Source organism: Tachypleus tridentatus, chromosome 6 (genome assembly GCF_004210375.1).
Source record: "Tachypleus tridentatus isolate NWPU-2018 chromosome 6, ASM421037v1, whole genome shotgun sequence".
NCBI lineage: Eukaryota > Metazoa > Arthropoda > Merostomata > Xiphosura > Limulidae > Tachypleus > Tachypleus tridentatus.
Window position 1 is genome coordinate 5,655,906 of NC_134830.1, and position 20,981 is coordinate 5,676,886.

General features: G+C 33.2%; 1 protein-coding gene across 4 annotated transcripts; it reads left to right on the top strand.

Moving 5' to 3' along the window:
- Window positions 1-1,497: 1,497 nt before the first annotated feature.
- Window positions 1,498-20,375, top strand: LOC143251882 (methylmalonic aciduria type A protein, mitochondrial-like). 4 transcript variants are annotated; one of them, XR_013028689.1, is made up of 8 exons: window positions 1,498-1,568; window positions 5,468-5,934; window positions 8,900-9,022; window positions 10,794-10,964; window positions 11,494-11,729; window positions 16,203-16,418; window positions 18,304-18,416; window positions 19,464-19,585. XR_013028689.1 is itself a non-coding variant. In XM_076503205.1 (7 exons), exons 2-7 carry the CDS (start codon window positions 5,493-5,495, stop codon window positions 18,325-18,327), a joined length of 1,212 nt encoding a protein of 403 aa, XP_076359320.1. In that variant the 5' UTR covers window positions 1,500-1,555; window positions 5,468-5,492; the 3' UTR covers window positions 18,328-20,375. The 4 variants fall into 4 exon arrangements, 3 of the variants coding, with proteins under 3 accessions (XP_076359318.1, XP_076359320.1, XP_076359319.1); XM_076503205.1 differs by having other exon boundaries at window positions 1,500-1,555; window positions 18,304-20,375; XM_076503203.1 differs by lacking the exons at window positions 18,304-18,416; window positions 19,464-19,585 and having other exon boundaries at window positions 16,203-18,175.
- The last annotated feature ends 606 nt before the right edge of the window (window positions 20,376-20,981 follow it).

Consider the following 20,981-nt stretch of genomic DNA (forward strand, 5'->3'; position numbering starts at 1 on the left):
CATAATCCTTAATGAGTAATGATTCTTATAATACAATAGCCTTTACAATATGTCCAATTAACACTGGTTTATAAGTAAAAATATCATAACCTGTGGTGCCTTGTACGCAAAAATAGATTAAGTGACACAGTTTTATCCTGATTTAATGGTGTAAGTATGTGAGTCGTATGTTTTAAACGTTTGTGTTATAAGATAAAATTACTGGTGTCTTTATTCGATTTATAAGGTATTGTTGGGACAAATTAAATCAGTGCGTATTGTTAGTCACTAGATTTAAACAAAACGTGTGTAAATTTTATAAATATAAAGAAAGAACGGCTAAATTTGAGACACCGATATGCTCTTCAATATAAGAACAATTCTTATGGATCAAGCAACAGTTGAAATACTACACTCTTAAAGTATATGACTGATTTACAAACAGTGGACAACTCTTTGCTTTATGTAAATGCCAGTGGTTATCACCAAGTAATCTTTAGGTGGTAAATAAGTTAAAGTTATCTGCTTTCCAAAACACTTTATATGATGGACACATAAAATAAAAGAAACATTATTCTGAAGTGCATTAAAATACAAAGACAACAATGGTTGTTTCCAAGTGTAAAATAATGTATGTGTTATTATTACCAAATGGGTATACTATATGAAACAAAACTTGGCGTTTAACAAATTACAAATTCTACTAAGTACATTCCTAATAGTCCACCAGTGGCTCAGCGGTATGTCTGAGTATTTACGACACTAAACTCCGGCTTTCGATACCGTGGTGGGCAGAGCACAGATAGCCCATTGTGTAGCTTTGTGCTTAACTCCACAACAACATTTCAAATATCGTTTGTTTGCTTAATAATTATAGAAAAATAAGTCAACAAATAATATCCAGTTGTAATTTCTATTATGCTACGCATATTCATGAGGCGTTTTAGTTTTTTCGATACTGTTTTATGACAGACAAGATTTAGAAATTAACGTGTTTTTCGTGAGTGAATATGATCGTATTCTTAATTTTAAAATAATTTTATTAAAAAAGAAAATGTATATAAATCAGCTCATATTCGAACTCGAGTCAACTGGAGATACTAAATCTTTCTGAAAGTAATAAACTGGCAATAACTCTACATACGCTACTTGGTTATTACATGTACTGCTTAAATTATTTAAAAAAAACGCACTATTTTCATGAGACTGAGTTTTTAAGTAACCTTTAAATATAAACGTATGGGTCACGGGGTACAACTTCTATACTAGATCCCTGAAACGCCTACTTGAAGGTTTAACGGAATTTTAAGAATTTTGTCACCCTTTGAAACTGTTTGGTATTTCTTCTGATGATGTTAAACAAATGAAGTTGACTATGATGTATTGATTAAAAGTGAGATGTTTAAATAAAACTGTGACAAACAAAATAAAAATAATTTACAAACAAGTATGTTTAAATAATATAAAATATTAAGAGTGTAATAAATACAAAAATATTTTATTACCATGAGAGGGCGAGCCACATATTCACACACACACATCGTCAGTGAGATACACATCAAATTTCAATGACATTGTAAGTTCGTGAGGTGGGTAAATTGTGGACTGTGTCATGATATTAATTTGATTTGCGAAATTAAAACATTATCCGAATTTAAACGAGACTGCAATAACATATTTTCTACATAAATTAGATATTGTTATAAATAACTGTATTTGTTGTTGTTTTATTTTACCACAGTTTAAAACTCGATAAGATATTGTACTCGTATAATTTTAAAAAAATTATCGGTTTTAGGATTTACTCAGTCACACCTAAAAAGGCTAAAACTTCCGTATTTTAAAAATATTTCTTCATTTTCAAAGTTTTCGCAAATTAGGCACAAAACTGTACATTTGTTAATAGTACTGCATTGTTTTTGCGTATTTGCATCCAGTTCTATGCCTTGAGACTTCCAGTGGCATAGCGGCATGTCTTTGGATATACAATTTACAACACTAGAATTTAGATACTGAGTTTCTATTCTCGTGATTGGCAGATCACAGATAGCACTTTGTGTGGCTTTACACTTAACAACAAACGAACAAAATAAATATATTCCTTAGACCGTTTTGTATTGCCAATTACCTGGATATTAATTTAGTTTTGGACAAAGATAAAGTAGATTTAGAAGGGTTTAGATTTAATTACTGTCTGAGATATCAAGAAATTTAAAAGTGCTATTTTTTTACATTCAGTTTGAAAAGGCATTTGGGGTCCTCTTAAATTTTTTGAAAGAATGTGTTAATATATAATTATTAAAGTCAAAGTTATTTTATGTCTCCTGTATATGTAACATTCAAGATCATATGATACAGACTATAGAGTACAATTAAAATTAATCATCATAAGAGTTGATGACTAATTAATTCTTCACCATCCTGTACTTAAAATAATTCATGTGAAACATAAAATTAATTTTGTAACCTTCTTTGGATAAAAATATTCTTAAATTTCAAGATCCTGAGGTATTTTTATAGAAGGAAAACATAATTACTGAATTTTATACTTATGGTAATCCAATTTAGAAATACAACTTTGAAAATTTATACACTATTTGCTATAAATAGTGAGCTTGAGACAAAGGACCTTATTAATTACATTGTTCTAATAGAAAAGTGCTCATTTAACATATATCTTTGCTATAATCAATCAGCTTGAGACAAGGGATCTTATTAATTACGTTGTTCTAATAGAAAAGTGCTCATTTTAACATATATCTTTGCTATAAACAATCAGCTTGAGACAAGAGATCTTATTAATTACGTTGTTCTAATAGAAAAGTGCTCATTTTAACATATATCTTTGCTATAAATAATGAGCTTGAGACAAGGGATCTTATTAATTACGTTGTTCTAATAGAAAAGTGCTCATTTTAACACATATCTTTGCTATAAATAATGAGCTTGAGACAAGAGATCTTATTAATTACGTTGTTCTGATAGAAAAGTGCTCATTTTAACATATATCTTTGCTATAAATAATGAGCTTGAGACAAGGGACCTTATTAATTGCATTGTTCTAATAGAAAAATGCTCATTTTAACATATATCAACAGTTTTTTGTTCTAAGTTAACAATAAGCCAATTTTCTGCCTATTTTATGATATATTTACCTATTCCTTAAGCTTCAAACATTAATCTCTTGCTAACTTGCTCAAAATGTAAAATATCTAGATGTGTTTTTAAAGAACTGAAACCTGCTTCAATACACTTTCATGGTTCTGATTCAAAACTCAAACAAGGCTTGTGCAAGAAGATACTGAATGGTCCTGATTCAAAACTCATTAAACCAGTCTTGTGCAAGAAGATACTGAATGGTCCTGATTCAAAACTCATTAAACCAGTCTTGTGCAAGAAGATACTGAATGGTCCTGATTCAAAACTAATTAAACCAATCTTGTGCAAGAAGATACTGAATGGTCCTGATTCAAAACTCATTAAATCAGTCTTGTGCAAGAAGATACTGAATGGTCCTGATTCAAAACTCATTAAACCAGTCTTGTGCAAGAAGATACTGATAATGTTTTTAGAAAGGTGTTGTGTATCCATCCAAGTCCTGGTGTTACATATCTATTTTGAATTCTGGTAACTCTGTTTTTAGAAAGACGTTATGTATCAATCTGGGGTACTGATGTTGTGTATACATCTGTAGTCCTGGTAACCTAGTGTTTATAGAAAAGTATTACATATCCATTCTGAGTCCTGGTAACTTGGAGTTTTTAGAAAGCTGTTGCATATCCATCTCAGGTCCTGGTGTTACATATCTATTCTGAATCCTGGTAACTCTGTTTTTAGAAAGACGTTATGTATCAATCTGGGGTACTGATGTTGTGTATACATCTGTAGTCCTGGTAACCTGGTGTTTTTAGAAAAGTATTACATATCTATTCTGAGTCCTGGTAACTTGGAGTTTTAGAAAGGTGTTGCATATCCATCTTGAGTCCTGGTGTTATATGTCCATCATGTGTTCTGGTGTTACATATACTTCCTGAGTCCTGATAACTCAGTAGAATATCAGCTTTAGAACACAAGTGTAAACTGAGGATCTTGGGTTCTACTCTAGTCCCAGTCTGAGTAAATTTAGTGTTTAGCTATAAGGTGGCTAGCCTATGATAAAGACTATTTGGGTTGAGTAGATGGTAAATTGAACTATCTGGTGCATGATTGATTTAGCAGTTTGTTCAGTATGATTCTCCAGTAACTTGGAAAGTGTTACGAGTTGACGTCTTGAGGCTATAAACTTGTGTAGTCAACAATTATAATAATGGGGTCTACTGGCAGAACTGATGATGCAACATACAATAACGAAACTCTTGCTTACGTGTATGATACTGGAAAAACTTTTTTATTACACAATGTACAACTCCCAAACTTGTGAAATATTTATCCTGTGTAGATTTGCAACAGAGGTCTTGGTTTCTTTTATTTCTGTTTCCTATCAATGGAGAACTTTATTTTTCTCTATTAGAATGTAGAGAAACAACTGAACAGATGAATTTGCTGTGAGTGGTGGAGCAAAATGAAGGTAAAGAAGTGATGCACAGATTTAATGTTTACGGAGTGTTTAGCAAGTTTTTGTCTTTGGACAAGTGAAAAAAAGAAGAATAAAACAACGATTACTATACAAGACTGCATATCACTTGCAGCCACCATGCACTGTCATCTCTACCAATTGCTGGCACTCCAACAGGGCAAAGTGTCATGGGTATTGTCTAGTGGTTATAAGTAACCAGATAGTTTTGTGTTGAGATTTCACTTTTTGAGCCTTGTAGCGTAATTAGTATGAGGACTACCTATTTTTAATACGAGTAATATGGATGTGTTTCCAGTATATTTTTTAACTTTGGGTAAAATTGATGTTTTATATGTCTAAAACTACTCACTTTGAGATCAATGTTTTCATGTTGTGAAAAGTCACCCCTTTTATTGTAAAATGTTTATAGTGATGAGTTTGTAACAGCATTGTTACATTGTTTTTCAGTTATTTTTTCTTGCATTTCATAATTAAAAGAGATTATTGCTTTACAATTTTTTATACTATGGTATGACAGTAGCTTTTTATTAAGTGCATATTATAAATAATTGGAATATAGTTATTAAAAGTTCTTACACAAATTTTCATTGTCAAAAGTATATAAATGTGTGAATATATTGTTGCGAAATCTCCAAGGAAGTTACGCATTTTGGTGGAAAGAAAAATTCAAACACTGTGAACAGAAACTTATATTTGAATGAAGTTCTATTGTGTGGAATAAATTTGTGCTCTTAATATAAACAGACTTTAAAAATAAATTTTATTAGTAGTTGAAAATTACAACCATTTTAGTCTTCTATTTCTACTGTAGGTAGTAATTCATTTCAAAAGTTCTGGTGGATTTAATAATATTAAATTTATTATAAATAGTGTTAGTAACTTGAGTTGTTTTGGTATTATTTATACTTTCAGGAACTAATGAAATTGTAACAGCAGTATGCTCGCTTCTGTAAAGTTTATATTAAAAATTCAACAGAGAAGTCGGTGGAAAGCTACAGTACTTCAGTGTTCACTGAACCAACCCAATAAATGTTCCAGTTTACACACGTACCCTCACCCAGCTGGCCTGGTGCTGCAAGAACGAAAGGCTACTTTGAGATCAAATTTTCTGAATACTAGTCGATGCTTCTCTATCCCACTGGTAAAGAAGGTTTCTGAGAAGTTCTATGTTGGTTCCACACAAGGTGATGAACGTGTCCAAGCTTTGTACAAAGGGTTAATGGAAGGTAAAAGAGGGGCTCTTGCCGAAAGCATTACCCTAGTCGAATCTAGACACCCTTACAGAAAAGCCCAAGCCCAGGAACTTCTCACTTTAGTTTTGAAAGAATCTAGGAGGAAGTACAAAGAAGAAGGGTCAAATACCTTAAGTTTTCGATTAGGTAAAAGAAAAATACTGTAACTTGTGCTAATGGTGGCTGTTTTGAAGGCTGGTTCTAAAGTTAAACAGATTCATTTATAAAGTTATTTAGGAATATACCTATTTAATTTACATATTTTCACATTATTTATGTAGTTTTGTGTATTGTTAAGATTAAACATTGATTTTGTAAATAGATCAAAAAGATCACCATGATAAGGTGATGGGTGCTAGTTGTGTATCTGGATAAGTGGTAACTTGTTTGTGATGGGTGCTGGTTGTGTATCTGGATCAGTGGTAACTTGTTTGTGATGGGTGCTAGTCATGTGTATCTGGATCAGTGGTAACTTGTTTGTGATAGGTGATAGTTGTGTATCTGGATCAGTGGTAACTTGTTTGTGATGGGTGCTGGTTGTGTATCTGGATCAGTGGTAACTTGTTTGTGATGGGTGCTAGTCATGTGTATCTGGATCAGTGGTAACTTGTTTGTGATAGGTGATAGTTGTGTATCTGGATCAGTGGTAACTTGTTTGTGATGGGTATGCTACTTGTTTGTGATGGGTTAGTGTGTGTATCTGGATAAGTGGTAACTTGTTTGTGATGGGTGCTAGTTGTGTATCTGGATCAGTGGTAACTTGTTTGTGATGGGTGCTAGTTGTGTATCTGGATCAGTGGTAACTTGTTTGTGATGGGTGCTAGTTGTGTATCTGGATTAGTGGTAACTTGTTTGTGATGGGTGCTGGTTGTGTATCTGGATCAGTAGTAACTTGTTTGTGGTGGGTGCTAGTTGTGTATCTGGATCAGTGGTAACTTGTTTGTGATGGGTGCTAGTTGTGTATCTGGATCAGTGGTAACTTGTTTGTGATGGGTGCTAGTTGTGTATCTGGATCAGTGGTAACTTGTTTGTGGTGGGTGCTAGTTGTGTATCTGGATCAGTGGTAACTTGTTTGTGGTGGGTGCTGGTTGTGTATCTGGATCAGTGGTAACTTGTTTGTGGTGGGTGCTGGTTGTGTATCTGGATCAGTGGTAACTTGTTTGTGGTGGGTGCTGGTTGTGTATCTGGATCAGTAGTAACTTGTTTTTGGTGGGTGCTAGTTGTGTATCTGGATCAGTGGTAACTTGTTTGTGATGGGTGATAGTTGTGTATCTGGATCAGTGGTAACTTGTTTGTGATGGGTGCTGGTTGTGTATCTGGATCAGTGGTAACTTGTTTGTGATGGGTGCTGGTTGTGTATCTGGATCAGTGGTAACTTGTTTGTAACAGGTGCACATGTGTTCATCCAAGTATTAACCTGTTTATGATGGGTGATGGTCACACACATCTGTACCAGTGTTGGTGAATTCAGAGGTACATGTATGCTGTGTAAAAATGTGTTCTTTTCTGGAGGTTTTGAGAAATGCTAACATAATGTCTGAAACAGTCCTTTCATTCATTCTCAGAAATTAATAAACATTGCAAGGGGATCATTTGAGTTTAGAACTCTGTGATTTTCAGTGGTGCTCATATCCTGTTTTATCATTATATTTTATATTTATTATTATTATTAGTGCACAATGTTTTTCTTGTCACGTATTTTCCCAGTTTCAGTTTCACATAATATTTTAATTATTTAGTTAGCTAAACATTTATTGGTTAGTCGTTTTGTTTTTTTTAATTTTGCTTTTATGAAAACATCAGATGAGAAAGGGATTTTAAATTCTTTTTCAAAATTTTATAATAATATATGTGTTCAATAACACTATGTAACAAAATTTGCATACTGCTTATGTTTTTATAAAACATCGTATAAAAGCATAGGATTATGGGAAATTATTGCTTTTCAAATTTAGAGGTCAGAAGAATATTAGTTCTCTGCCAAAAAACAAAGGGGGGGAGAAAAGATTTAACAGAATGAATAAATTCTTTGCACCGTGATTCTGGTCAAGTATACCAGAAAAAATATTACATTAATATATTGTTCTGGTTTTATGTAACAATAAACGTTTTTGTTATTGAGAGGAAGGGGAAAACGTGTAATTTTAATTAAAAGATTTGTGGACATTGCATGAATAGAGCGTGAGTTTTTATAGTGTGTAACAAGTGTGTGATGTCAATGAAGTCAGTTCAGAAAACAGAATTTATTTTATTTTCAAATATTTCATAAAATTTTAGTTCATTGAGCTTATTACTCATATTCATCTGCTTGAAAATAAATTAATTTATTTTAATAAAAGTTGAGTAAATTAAAAATTACTTATTTGTGAACCCACACTGTAAAATTTGAGCAGGATATAAGCTGTCAACTAATATCAGGTTTCTCAATCGCAGTATCTCTGACTCTTGTAAGAATTTGTATGCTTGCTTAACAAGCCTGTTCGTATGGTTAAGCCTAACAAGTATGTTCTTATGGCTAAAATTTTATCTGTATATGTGTTTTGAATTTTTTTTTATGGTTTTAGCAACAAACATATTGTGATACTTATTACCCTGTTTTCAGTTGCTTAAATTACTCACTCTTGAGTGTTATAATGGAGCATGTGCAGTTTTAAAGTTAAGTATAAAATGTACAATACATCAATGACTTATATTTTGTATTTAGGACTGACCTGAAATTCCTAAGCCAGCTAAAGTTGGGAGATATTGTTAGTTTTAAGACCAAGTGTATCGTAAGCAGCAAAGGTGCCCAACTAATAATACGTTATAAATAGATATGTGAGATTAGTTGATTTTAGAATGCTTTTGGTGTATAGATCACAAGTTATGTTTCAGTAATACTGCTGAAAAGTTTTATGTCCACATGTCACATTTTATTGTTGGAGGAGAAATGGAGTAGTTCTGAATTTGTTTATCTGGAAAATGTATTTAAATTATGGCAAATTATGTTTTTAAAATAATTCTCATTGTATTAATAAAGCCTACACCATATGGATATTGTATGTTTTTATAGAGGTATATTTGAATCAACCTTTATTGAAAAGAGAAACCTTAATGTTTCCTCTGTTGCCAGGATTGTCAGGTCCACCTGGTGCTGGAAAATCTACATTTATTGAAGCTTTAGGAAAGCACTTGACTTCTGAAGGCCATAAAGTAGCCGTACTAGCTGTTGACCCATCTTCTTCCACAACTGGAGGTATCTCAGTTCCTTTTAAACTCAGTTCTAAACACCAGATACATTCCCACCCATCTATCTAGATATCTTTATTATTATATGCTATTTAAGTCTAACACTGTACAAATGTTCTCAGCTGTGTTTATTATAAATCATTATTTGATCTGAGTTAAAAACATGGGAACTTTCTAATGATAATTATATAATGATCATTATAATTAAATATGTAAAACATGGAACATTCAAAGTGCTGCAGTTTGTTTCTCTTTTGCTTACTTTTATTGAATTCCAATGAATGTGAATTGTTTTAACCCTGTAGAATAAAGATTTGTATATTTTACCCACGTTTGTAGTGTAAATAAAATGTTGAATAAATCACAAATTATCACATGAAAGTTGTATAATATTAAGAAATATGGTACATTAAGGCTTAAAAGGTAACTGCTTGATTGTTGTGTAAACTGTTATTAATTCATGAGACTGTACATAGTAAAAACCATGTTCTAATGACAGAAGTACTGATGTGCTCGTTAAACTGCAGTACACCAGATATAAGGTGCTTTACATTGCACCTCTGTATAGCAGAAGGCAAGAATATATTGTATAAGCAGTGTTTTGTATGGATGTAGATACATTGTTGAAAGAGCAAGACATTTGTCTTGAGAAGAAAGAGAAAGGTCAGATTCGCTTCTCCCTGGTGACTCAGTGTTAAGCCTAAAGGTTTATTATATTCAAAACTGTGTTTTCACACCTGCATTAGGTGTAGCACAGATAGCCTAGTATTTAACTGATTAACAATGAAAATAAACAAAATGATCTCAGCATGTTGGACAAGAGGAGCAAAAAACTGTACTTGTTTCCTCAGATATGCTGCATTTGTAAACTCAAAACAAAGGGGGGAAAAAAAGGAAAGTAGGCTCAGCATTTTATGTTCATCACAGTTAAATCACAGTTTAAACAAGTCAGTAGGCTTAGCATTTCCTATTTGTCCTGCTTGAAAACCACAGTTTAAATTGGTAAGTAGGCTAAGCATCTACTGTTGTTCTGCTTGAAGATCACAGTTTAAATAAGTAAGTAAGCTTAGATTCTACTGTTGTTCTGCTTGAAAGTCATAGTTTTGGAAGCACTAAGTTAGGGTACTGTAAGTTCAGTGTATCTTGAGGTGGAGTCAGGTAGGAGCTGCAGGAACTGAGTAGCTGTAGTTTTGGAAGTCGCATTACTGTTAAGTAAACTATATTTTCTGTGTAAAATCACATGTATTTTACCTGGATGGAAGGACATTGTCAGTCTTTATATAGGTATTGTTCTACAGAAAGGATTTTTTATATATAATGCCATAGGACTAATTAGGTTTTACTTCTAAAAGTAGATTACACCTTTTAAAAATTAATATTAAAATGTAGTTATTATGAGATAAAGTTGTAAATTTATATACTCTAATCTAATTAGTCAATTAATGTTGTTCCAAACCTGAAAACACCAGAACAGTTTCACCTTGCCAAGAAAGCCTTCATTATGTGGCCTGTTCTTTGTGACATTCAGAAATTTTGTTTTTTCTAGGGTTAAAATGCAGGAAGGTGAATTGTTGTGAATGTTCAATAAATATATTTTTCTGGAGTTGTATAATATCATGAAATATGGTACATTAAGGCTAAAAAGGAATAAACTCAAGCAAAATTATGTATTTAAAGTGTCTTGTTTTTGAAGGAAGCTGAGATTAAAGTTTGTTTAGTAAAGCCCTTCAGAATGTAAAGGTGTTTGTGCAAAACTTGTTGATGTTTTTTTGTGAAAGGTTCACTCATGGGTGACAAAACCAGGATGCCAGAACTATCAAGAGACAAAAATGCATACATACGACCTTCCCCTAGTGGGGGCCATCTTGGAGGTGTTACGAGAAGCACGAATGAAGCTATAGTCATTTGTGAAGCAGCAGGTTTTGATGTCATACTTGTAGAAACTGTAGGTGTGTTTTAGTTAAGTTACTTACTTTTATAACCTTAAGGTTGTACACACACACATTAAAAATTAGTCTTAAAGAGCTACATGTCTTGTTCTATTATGACTTACTACACAAGTTTATTAAAATCACTTTACTACATACACATCTGTTTTGCCCATAATTAAAATTTCTCTGTCTAATTATTGCTCATTTCCCCTGGTATTATTATGAAACTTACTGTGTGTGACACAACACTTTTGTTATTGTGATCTTGATTTGAAAAACAAAAAGAAACGGCAAATTCACACATATTAGTATTGAAATGAAGAACTTGGGTGTGAGAAATAGAATCTGGAAATGACGCTTCAAAACACTTATATCAACTCATTAAAAGAATTAATGTTTCCAAAAGTGTATTCTTTGAACAATTTACATTCAAATTAGCTAACACAGTACAATGCTTATAACTGTGTGATGTTTTGGTGTTGGAGAATATTAGTTGTATGTGTTGTCTCAGTTAGCATTCAACTTACAGATTTCATTATTCATGTAGGCGTTGGCCAATCAGAGTACAATGTAGCTGATATGGTGGACATGTTTGTACTGCTTATACCCCCTGCTGGGGGTGACGAACTTCAAGGAATCAAGAAGGGAATCGTTGAACTAGCTGATATAGTTGTTGTAAATAAAGCTGATGGCTCCCTGCTTCCCGATGCTAGACGAATTCAATCAGAATACACAAGTGCTCTGAAGTTTGTTCGCCGTCGGTCAAAAGTTTGGAGAACTAAGGTATGTATGTGTAATATTTTAGCTTGTACAAATTTTCCTTATTTCTTATGTAGACTTCTTGATCGTAATGTGTTTTGTATGAGTCTATGAATACTTCCTACAAATACCTGTTTCTCTACAATTTATACCTCAAAGACTAAATTTAGATATTCAAGTCAATTTAAAGGTATGGTTTAGAATATAGACACATTTGTTTATTATTTTCTGGAAGTTATTACACAGTGAATAGTTATTATTTAGTGTCTGTTTAAACATTTTGTTTGGAAGAAAGATACATGTATTATTATACAAACAGTAAGGTTTCCAGTTCCTGTGTAAATACATGTGGTTAATTAACATCTGTTTTTCATTAAATTGAAAGCATTCTTAGAACCATTACTGACAAAATAAAACATCATGAGTACCATTATTAACAATAGAAAACATACTTAGTTTAGTACCACCACTAACAATAGAAAGTATCATTAGTTTAGTACCACCACTAACAATAGAAAGTATCATTAGTTTAGTACCATCAGTAACAATAGAAAATATCATTAGTTTCGTATCACCACTAGCAATAGAAAGTATCATTAGTTTAGTATCATCAGTAACAATAGAAAGTATCATTAGTTTGTCACCACTGACAATAGAAAGTATCATTAGTTTAGTACCATCAGTAACAATAGAAAGTATCATTAGTTTATCACCACTGACAATAGAAAGTATCATTAGTTTAGTACCATCAGTAACAATAGAAAGTATCATTACTTTAATACCACCACTAGCAATAGAAAGTATCATTAGTTTAGTACCATCAGTAACAATAGAAAGTATCATTAGTTTAGTATCATCAGTAACAATAGAAAGTATCATCAGTTTAGTACCACCACTTACAATAGAAAGTATCATTAGTTTATCACCACTGACAATAGAAAGTATCATTAGTTTAGTACCATCAGTAACAATAGAAAGTGTCATTACTTTAATACCACCACTAGCAATAGAAAGTATCATTAGTTTAGTACCATCAGTAACAATAGAAAGTATCATTACTTTAATACCACCACTAGCAATAGAAAGTATCATTAGTTTAGTACCATCAGTAACAATAGAAAGTATCATTAGTTTATCACCACTGACAATAGAAAGTATCATTAGTATAGTACCATCAGTAACAATAGAAAGTATCATTAGTTTAGTATCACCACTAACAATAGAAAGTATCATTAGTTTAGTACCACTACTAGCAATAGCAGCCATGGACATTTATGGGACGTTTTGATGTTTTATAGCTGCTTTATGGACAAGTTGCTTATGTGTTATGTTTGTTATACTTATCGTTGACTTTCACAAGTTACAGTAGATATAACTTCTTACCTGTTAGTATATGAAAAAGGCTTTCACATTTGCTGAAATAAGGCTTCTTATGTAGATAATATATACTTTTTAAGGAATCAGCCTAAACATTACTTGTGCAGGAAAGGGGTAATATCTCAGTACTGTAACAGGTTTATACTGTTAAAGTCCAGTAGGTATCTTCTTTACACCAACTAGTGTCTTAAGTAGTCGGTTAAAGTCCAGTACGTACCTTTTTTACACCAACTAGTGTGTGAAATAGTCGGTTAAAGTCCAGTAGGTATCTTCTTTACACCAACTAGTGTCTTAAGTAGTCGGTTAAAGTCCAGTACGTACCTTCTTTACACCAACTAGTGTGTGAAATAGTCGGTTAAAGTCTAGTAGGTAACTTCTTTACACCAACTAGTGTCTGAAGTAGTCAGTTAAAGTTCAGTAAGTACCTTCTTTACACCAACTAGTGTCTGAAGTAGTCGTTTAAAGTCTAGTAAGTAACTTCTTTACACCAACTAGTGTCTGAAGTAGTCAGTTAAAGTCCAGTAAGTACCTTCTTTACACCAACTACTGTCTGAAGTAGTCGTTTAAAGTCTAGTAAGTAACTTCTTTACACAAACTAGTGTCTGAAGTAGTCGTTTAAAGTCTAGTAAGTACCTTCTTTACACCAACTACTGTCTGAAGTAGTCAGTTAAAGTCCAGTAAGTAACTTCTTTACACCAACTAGTGTCTGAAGTAGTTGGTTAAAGTCGAGTGAGTACCTTCTTTACACCAACTACTGTCTGAAGTAGTCAGTTAAAGTCCAGTAAATACCTTCTTTACTCCAACTAGTGTCTGAAGTAGTCATTTAAAGTCTAGTAAGTAACTTCTTTACACCAACTAGTGTCTGAAGTAGTCGGTTAAAGTCCAGTAAGTACCTTCTTTACACCAACTAGTGTCTGAAGTAGTAGGTTAAAGTCTAGTAAGTAACTTCTTTACACCAACTACTGTCTGAAGTAGTCAGTTAAAGTCCAGTAAGTACCTTCTTTACACCAACTAGTGTCTCAAGTAGTCAGTTAAAGTCCAGTAAGTACCTTCTTTACTCCAACTAGTGTCTGAAGTAGTCAGTTAAAGTCTGGTAAGTACCTTCTTTACACCAACTACTGTCTGAAGTAGTTGGTTGAAGTCTAGTAAGTAACTTCTTTCCACCAACTACTGTCTGAAGTAGTCAGTTAAAGTCCAGTAAGTACCTTCTTTACACCAACTAGTGTCTGAAGTAGTCAGTTAAAGTCCAGTAAGTACCTTCTTTACTCGAACTAGTTTCTGAAGTAGTCGGTTAAAGTCCAGTAAGTACCTTCTTTACTCGAACTAGTGTCTGAAGTAGTCGGTTAAAGTCCAGTAAGTACCTTCTTTACACCAACTACTGTCTGAAGTAGTCGGTTAAAGTCTAGTAAGTAATTTCTTTACACCAACTACTGTCTGAAGTAGTCGTTTAAAATCTAGTAAGTACCTTCATTACACCAACTAGTTTCTGAAGTAGTCAGTTAAAGTTCTGTAAGTACCTTCTTTACACCAACTAGTGTCTGAAGTAGTCAGTTAAGGTCTAGTAAGTACCTTCTTTACAGAAACTAGTGTCTGAAGTAGTCGTTTAAAGTCTAGTAAGTAACTTCTTTACACCAACTAATGTCTGAAGTAGTCGGTTAAAGTCCAGTAAGTACCTTCTTTACACCAACTAGTGTCTGAAGTAGTCGTTTAAAGTCTAGTAGGTAACTTCTTTACACCAACTACTGTCTGAAGTAGTCAGTTAAGGTCCAGTAAGTACCTTCTTTACACCAACTACTGTCTGAAGTAGTCAGTTAAGGTCTAGTAAGTACCTTCTTTACACCAACTAGTGTCTGAAGTAGTCGTTTAAAGTCTAGTAAGTAACTTCTTTACACCAACTAGTGTCTGAAGTAGTCAGTTAAAGTCCAGTAAGTACCTTCTTTACACCAACTACTGTCTGAAGTAGTCGTTTAAAGTCTGGTAAGTAACTTCTTTACACCAACTACTGTCTGAAGTAGTCGTTTAAAGTCTAGTAAGTACCTTCTTTACACCAACTAGTGTGTGAAGTAGTCGGTTAAAGTTCAGTAAGTACCTTCTTTACACCAACTGCTGTCTGAAGTAATCAGTTAAAGTCTGGTAAGTACCTTCTTTACACCAACTAGTGTGTGAAGTAGTGTTTAAAGTCTAGTAAGTACCTACTTTACACCAACTAGTGTGTGAAGTATTCAGTTAAAGTTCAGTTAGTACCTTCTTTACACCTACTAGTGTCTGAAGTAGTCGGTTAAAGTCTAGTAAGTACCTTCTTTACACCAACTAGTGTGTGAAGTAGTCGGTTAAAGTTCAGTAAGTACCTTCTTTACACCAACTGCTGTCTGAAGTAATCAGTTAAAGTCTGGTAAGTACCTTCTTTACACCAACTAGTGTGTGAAGTAGTGTTTAAAGTCTAGTAAGTACCTACTTTACACCAACTAGTGTGTGAAGTATTCAGTTAAAGTTCAGTAAGTACCTTCTTTACACCAACTACTGTCTGAAGTAGTCGTTTAAAGTCTAGTAAGTACCTTCTTTACACCAACTAGTTTGTGAAGTAGTCAGTTAAAGTCTAGTAAGTACCTTCTTTACACCAACTAGTGTCTGAAGTAGTCGGTTAAAGTCTAGTAAGTAATTTCTTTACACCAACTACTGTCTGAAGTAGTCGTTTAAAATCTAGTAAGTACCTTCATTACACCAACTAGTTTCTGAAGTAGTCAGTTAAAGTTCTGTAAGTACCTTCTTTACACCAACTAGTGTCTGAAGTAGTCAGTTAAGGTCTAGTAAGTACCTTCTTTACAGAAACTAGTGTCTGAAGTAGTCGTTTAAAGTCTAGTAAGTAACTTCTTTACACCAACTAATGTCTGAAGTAGTCGGTTAAAGTCCAGTAAGTACCTTCTTTACACCAACTACTGTCTGAAGTAGTCGTTTAAAGTCCAGTAAGTACCTTCTTTACACCAACTAGTGTCTGAAGTAGTCAGTTAAAGTTCAGTAAGTACCTTCTTTACACCAACTAGTGTCTGAAGTAGTCGGTTAAAGTCGAGTAAGTATCTTCTTTACACCATCTTGTGTCTGAAGTAGTCGTGTTTATTCTAGGTAACTCGAGTGTCCTCTTTAAAGAATGAAGGAATCGTGGAACTCTGGAAGGATATGATGCAGTTTCGTGAGGACACAATGGAAGAAGGGGAACTAGAAGTGAAGAGGAGGAAACAGTATAAGATCTGGATGTGGAGCCACATTGAGCAACATTTGCTTTATACTTTCAAACATCATCCGAAAGTTGATCCAGTTATAGCAGAAATGGAACAGAAAGTTAGTGATGGAATTATAACTCCTGGGCTCGCTGCTGACTACATGATTAGCAAATTTCTAGAATAGTTCTTATGTGGGCAATGGAAGAACTGTATATTTGATGTATATGTGTACAGTGTATAATCAGTACTACACGAGTATCTCAAAGTGTGGTTGTGTAATATTCTGAGAAGTTGTAGGTTAATGAACGTTAAAGATTTTAAAAGTTTTGTAAAGTGTAAGTTTAGAGAATCACACAAGTCTCAAGAAATGCTAGTACAAGTAAAAATAATCTTTACATGTAACTGAATCATACATTTCTGTTACTTACATCAGACATACTCATTATTGTTACAGTGTCTGCCTGCCAAATCTGGATTCTGGCATTAGGGTTAAGTAACTGGGTTAATTACTGGGTGGGCTTGTAGCAATGTTTGGGAACTTGGGGTATTTCTGGGTAGATTTGTTGCAATGTTTTGGTTCTAGAGGTAGATTGACAAGTAGCCAGAATAATCACTGGATGACTTTGTATTAATGTTTGCTTGTTAGGCTTACCAGAAGTCAGAATAATTACTGTGCGTATCTGTAGTAATGTTTGGGTGTTTGTGTTATCAGAAGCTAGACTAATTTCTGGTAGATGTGTAGTAATGTTTGGGTGCTAGGCTTATCAGAAGCCAGAATAATTACTGTGTGGATCTGTAGTAAGGTTTGGGTGCTAGGCTTACCAGAAGCCAGAATAATTACTGTGTGGATCTGTAGTAAGGTTTGGGTGCTAGGCTTACCAGAAGCCAGAATAATTACTGTGTGGATATGTAGTAAGGTTTGGGTGCTAGGCTTACCAGAAGCCAGAATAATTACTGTGTGGATATGTAGTAAGGTTTGGGTGCTAGTGTTATCAGAAGCTAGAATAATTTCTGATAGATGTGTAATAATTTCTGGTGATTGGTTTTGATAATGTTCAGATGTGCTAAGGTTAGGGGAGATCTCAAAATGAATCCAGATCTTGATAGAGCGTGTTGGTAACTGTGTCAGGGGTTTCATGTAAATGAGAATTGGAAAATAAGAACTCAGTGTTAAAGATTACAGAAAGTTCCATCATTAATGTTGGTAGATCTGTCAAAAATCGTAAATACAAACATTCGTTTTATATTAACGGTGAATTGTGAAAAGTTTTAAAGCTCTGGATGTCTTGTGGGTGTGTTTTTTTCTTTTGTGTTTTACACAGGTGGTATTTATTAACTCAGATCCCTTTAGTAATTACAGTGCTGGTGGGGTGTTTTTTGTATTTCTTAACTGAAGTAGCTATCTTTACGATTTGATCTTCTGGTAGATGTTTGGTCATGTAAACACTTGTTATGTGTTGTACAACTTTACTGTCATAGTTGTTTTTATTGACAGAACTCATTCTTGATGTATTTATCAGCTTTAGCTTAAAGGTTTCTTAATGAAACCGTTTAGCTACAGGTTTACAAAAGGGAATCTTTATTATGGTTGTAGTTGTTAAGATAACCTGAGAATAAGATACTCATATGATTATTTATTTTTGAGAAAAATTTAATTTCTTGGAAGAGAATTAGGAGAGTTTAGGACATGGAACGGCAAACAATAAACTGCTGACTGAGAGTTTCTTAGACCATCTTACTGATTCTTGGACAGACGTTTGATGATAATTAATGATTAATAAAAACATTATCTTCGTAATTACATTTAGCCAGTAATTTGTTACATTGTTTTTTATGAATATGAATGACAAGTTCTTTGATGAAAGTTTCAAGTGTATTGGATGTCTGAAGAGTCTTGTTTTGTAGGCATTTCATCGAATATTATAGAATGACATGCTGTTCTTGTAATCCAAAAAAGTTTGGATTACCAGCAAGATTAACTGGATCTTCTCATGTTTTGGTAGCACCATAATCAACTGTGCATCTGAAATTAAGAACACCTGCAAATAACCCATGGTTCCAGACATTTTGGACACCCTGTATTGTTGATGTACTTCATGAAAGTGTATGAACAGTGGTCAGTATCATCCCAGTAATGTTAAAGGTCATGAAAAAGTTTTGCATTGTTGTTCAAGTTTCAGCCTGAATGAACACACATTGTTTCATTTCATGTGCTGTGGTTTTGTGTAACTGTTTTTATTTATTATAAAATTTAATGTTTTAAAAATATATAATATTTCAAATAATAATAAATGTAGTTTAAAAAGTTTTATAACACTAGTTAAGTTGAGGAATAGTGCAGTCCTGACACAGAATTTGATGTATGTGAAATTACTTCAGAGTTTCATATATGTAAATCAAAAGTTTTTAGTATATAATATAAACACTCATTGTGTTAACTGTGGCTTCTTGTGTTTTATGATATAAACACTCATTGTGTTAACTGTGGTTTTCTTGTGTTTGTTTGTAGCTGTGGTTTCGTTTTGCTATCTAACTGAGTGTACTCAGATCTAAAGTGATTCAATCTGTTTTTTCATTTCAAACTCTGTATGAGCAGTATGGTTGATTCCACTACAGTAAACATACACAGTTTTAATAAAATATGTCGAAAACTATTAGAAAACCAAATATATTCAGGTAACTGTTAAAATTTAATTTTTAGGAGCATTGTCACATCCATCTTTAGCTTGTCTGACAAGAGTTGATATCACTACAGACTGTAGTTCTATTGGCTGACAATAAGTGATGTCACTACAGGTTGTAGTTCTATTGGCTGACAAGAGCTGATGTCACTACAGACTGTAGTTCTCTTGGCTGACAAGAGCTGATGTCACTACAGACTGTAGTTCTATTGGCTGATAAAAGCTGATGTGACTACAGACTGTAGTTCTATTGGCTGATAAAAGCTGATGTGACTACAGACTGTAGTTCTGTTAGTTGACAAGAACTGATGTTACTACAGACTGTAGTTCTGTTAGTTGACAAGAACTGATGTAACTACAGACTGTAGTTCTGTTAGTTGACAAGAACTGATGTAACTACAGACTGTAGTTCTCTAGGCTGACAAGAGCTGATATTACTACAGACTAGTTCTCTTGGCTGACAATAGCTGATGTCACTACAGGTTGCAGTTATGCTGGCTGACAAGAGCTGATGTCACTACAGGTTGCAGTTATGCTGGCTGACAAGAGCTGATGTCAATACAGGTTGTAGTTATGTTGGCTGACGATAGCTGATGTCAATACAGGTTGTAGTTATGTTGGCTGACAATAGCTGATGTCAATACAGGTTGTAGTTATGTTGGCTGACAATAGCTGATGTCACAACAAACTATAATTGAAAGCTCATATCCTACATACTGATGGTTTAACCAGTTAAATCATTAGACAAAGTATTAAATAAACAGACGTAAGACTATTTCAGACAAATGTTAATGAATGCTGTGTCTTCTCTCTAATCAGTTGTAATTTTTATTTTGTATTACTTCTTTCAGATTAGTTTAATATTCATATAATAGTATATTTGGTTTTCTTATGGTGTCACCATGCAAACTGTTGTTGAAATACTTACATTGTGGTCTCAAAGTTTTATAACCTTATAGCTGCAGAGCTTAGATTTGCCCATCAAATAATTGTTTTTGCTGTTCCAAAGTACAAAATCTTTACGTTTCTGTAACCGGGAAGTTTCTTCAGCCTAAAAAGTATAATAATAATTACAAAAGTGGTATAAACTTATAATATAGTTGTTTTTAAATTTACTGTTGGTTTTATTATTGTGCCTCTTGCACAGCATACAACATTGTGTAATTAGTTGTAGTGTTTCTACACCAGGTGCTTGAATTTCTTTGTTTATTTTATAAATAAATATATGAATTATGCGTGCACCAATGCTGTGATATAACCTGAACAGACATCATGATAATGTAGCTATGCCTGTTTTTTATTCATGATTTAAGGTTGTTTTTTTGTGAAAACCATAAATTGTTTATGGTAAACATATTTTAACTAGAGTCTTTGAATAAAACTGTTATTTGTAACATATATTTGGTCTTCTTGTAAAGTTACAGATTATATCTTAAGTGATAACAAGAAAACTTTTACTTGTGTTATGACAGCAACACCTTAATGTTCTTGGTAATTTCTCAGTACTATTATACAGGTTTTGTACATGTATCTAACACCTGTGTGATCTAATCATGTTGAACATTCATTGTTGTTGATTTTCTAGAATGATTACATGGACATGATGCAAAGAAAGATCATAAAATAGTTGTGTTTGGTGTTGAGTCATCAGGATTTTTGGTATTCATTGAAATTTGTATGTAAGTTAATAATAAATCATTGGAACCTGTGTGTAAGTTAATAATAAATCATTGGAACCTGTGTGTAAGTTAATAATAAATCATTGGAACCTGTGTGTAAGTTATTAATAAATCATTGGAACCTGTGTGTAAGTTAATAATAAATTATTGGAACCTGTGTGTAAGTTATTAATTGTTAGTACTAATTTCATGTAGTGCTTTCTCAACTGAACTCCAGATGTGTGATTGAAATGTGCTTGGCTTGAAGTTTAAAACTTCATTTTTATATTAAGTATGTTAGATATTTCTTTTGGTTAGTTAATGATTGTTACATATTTTCTC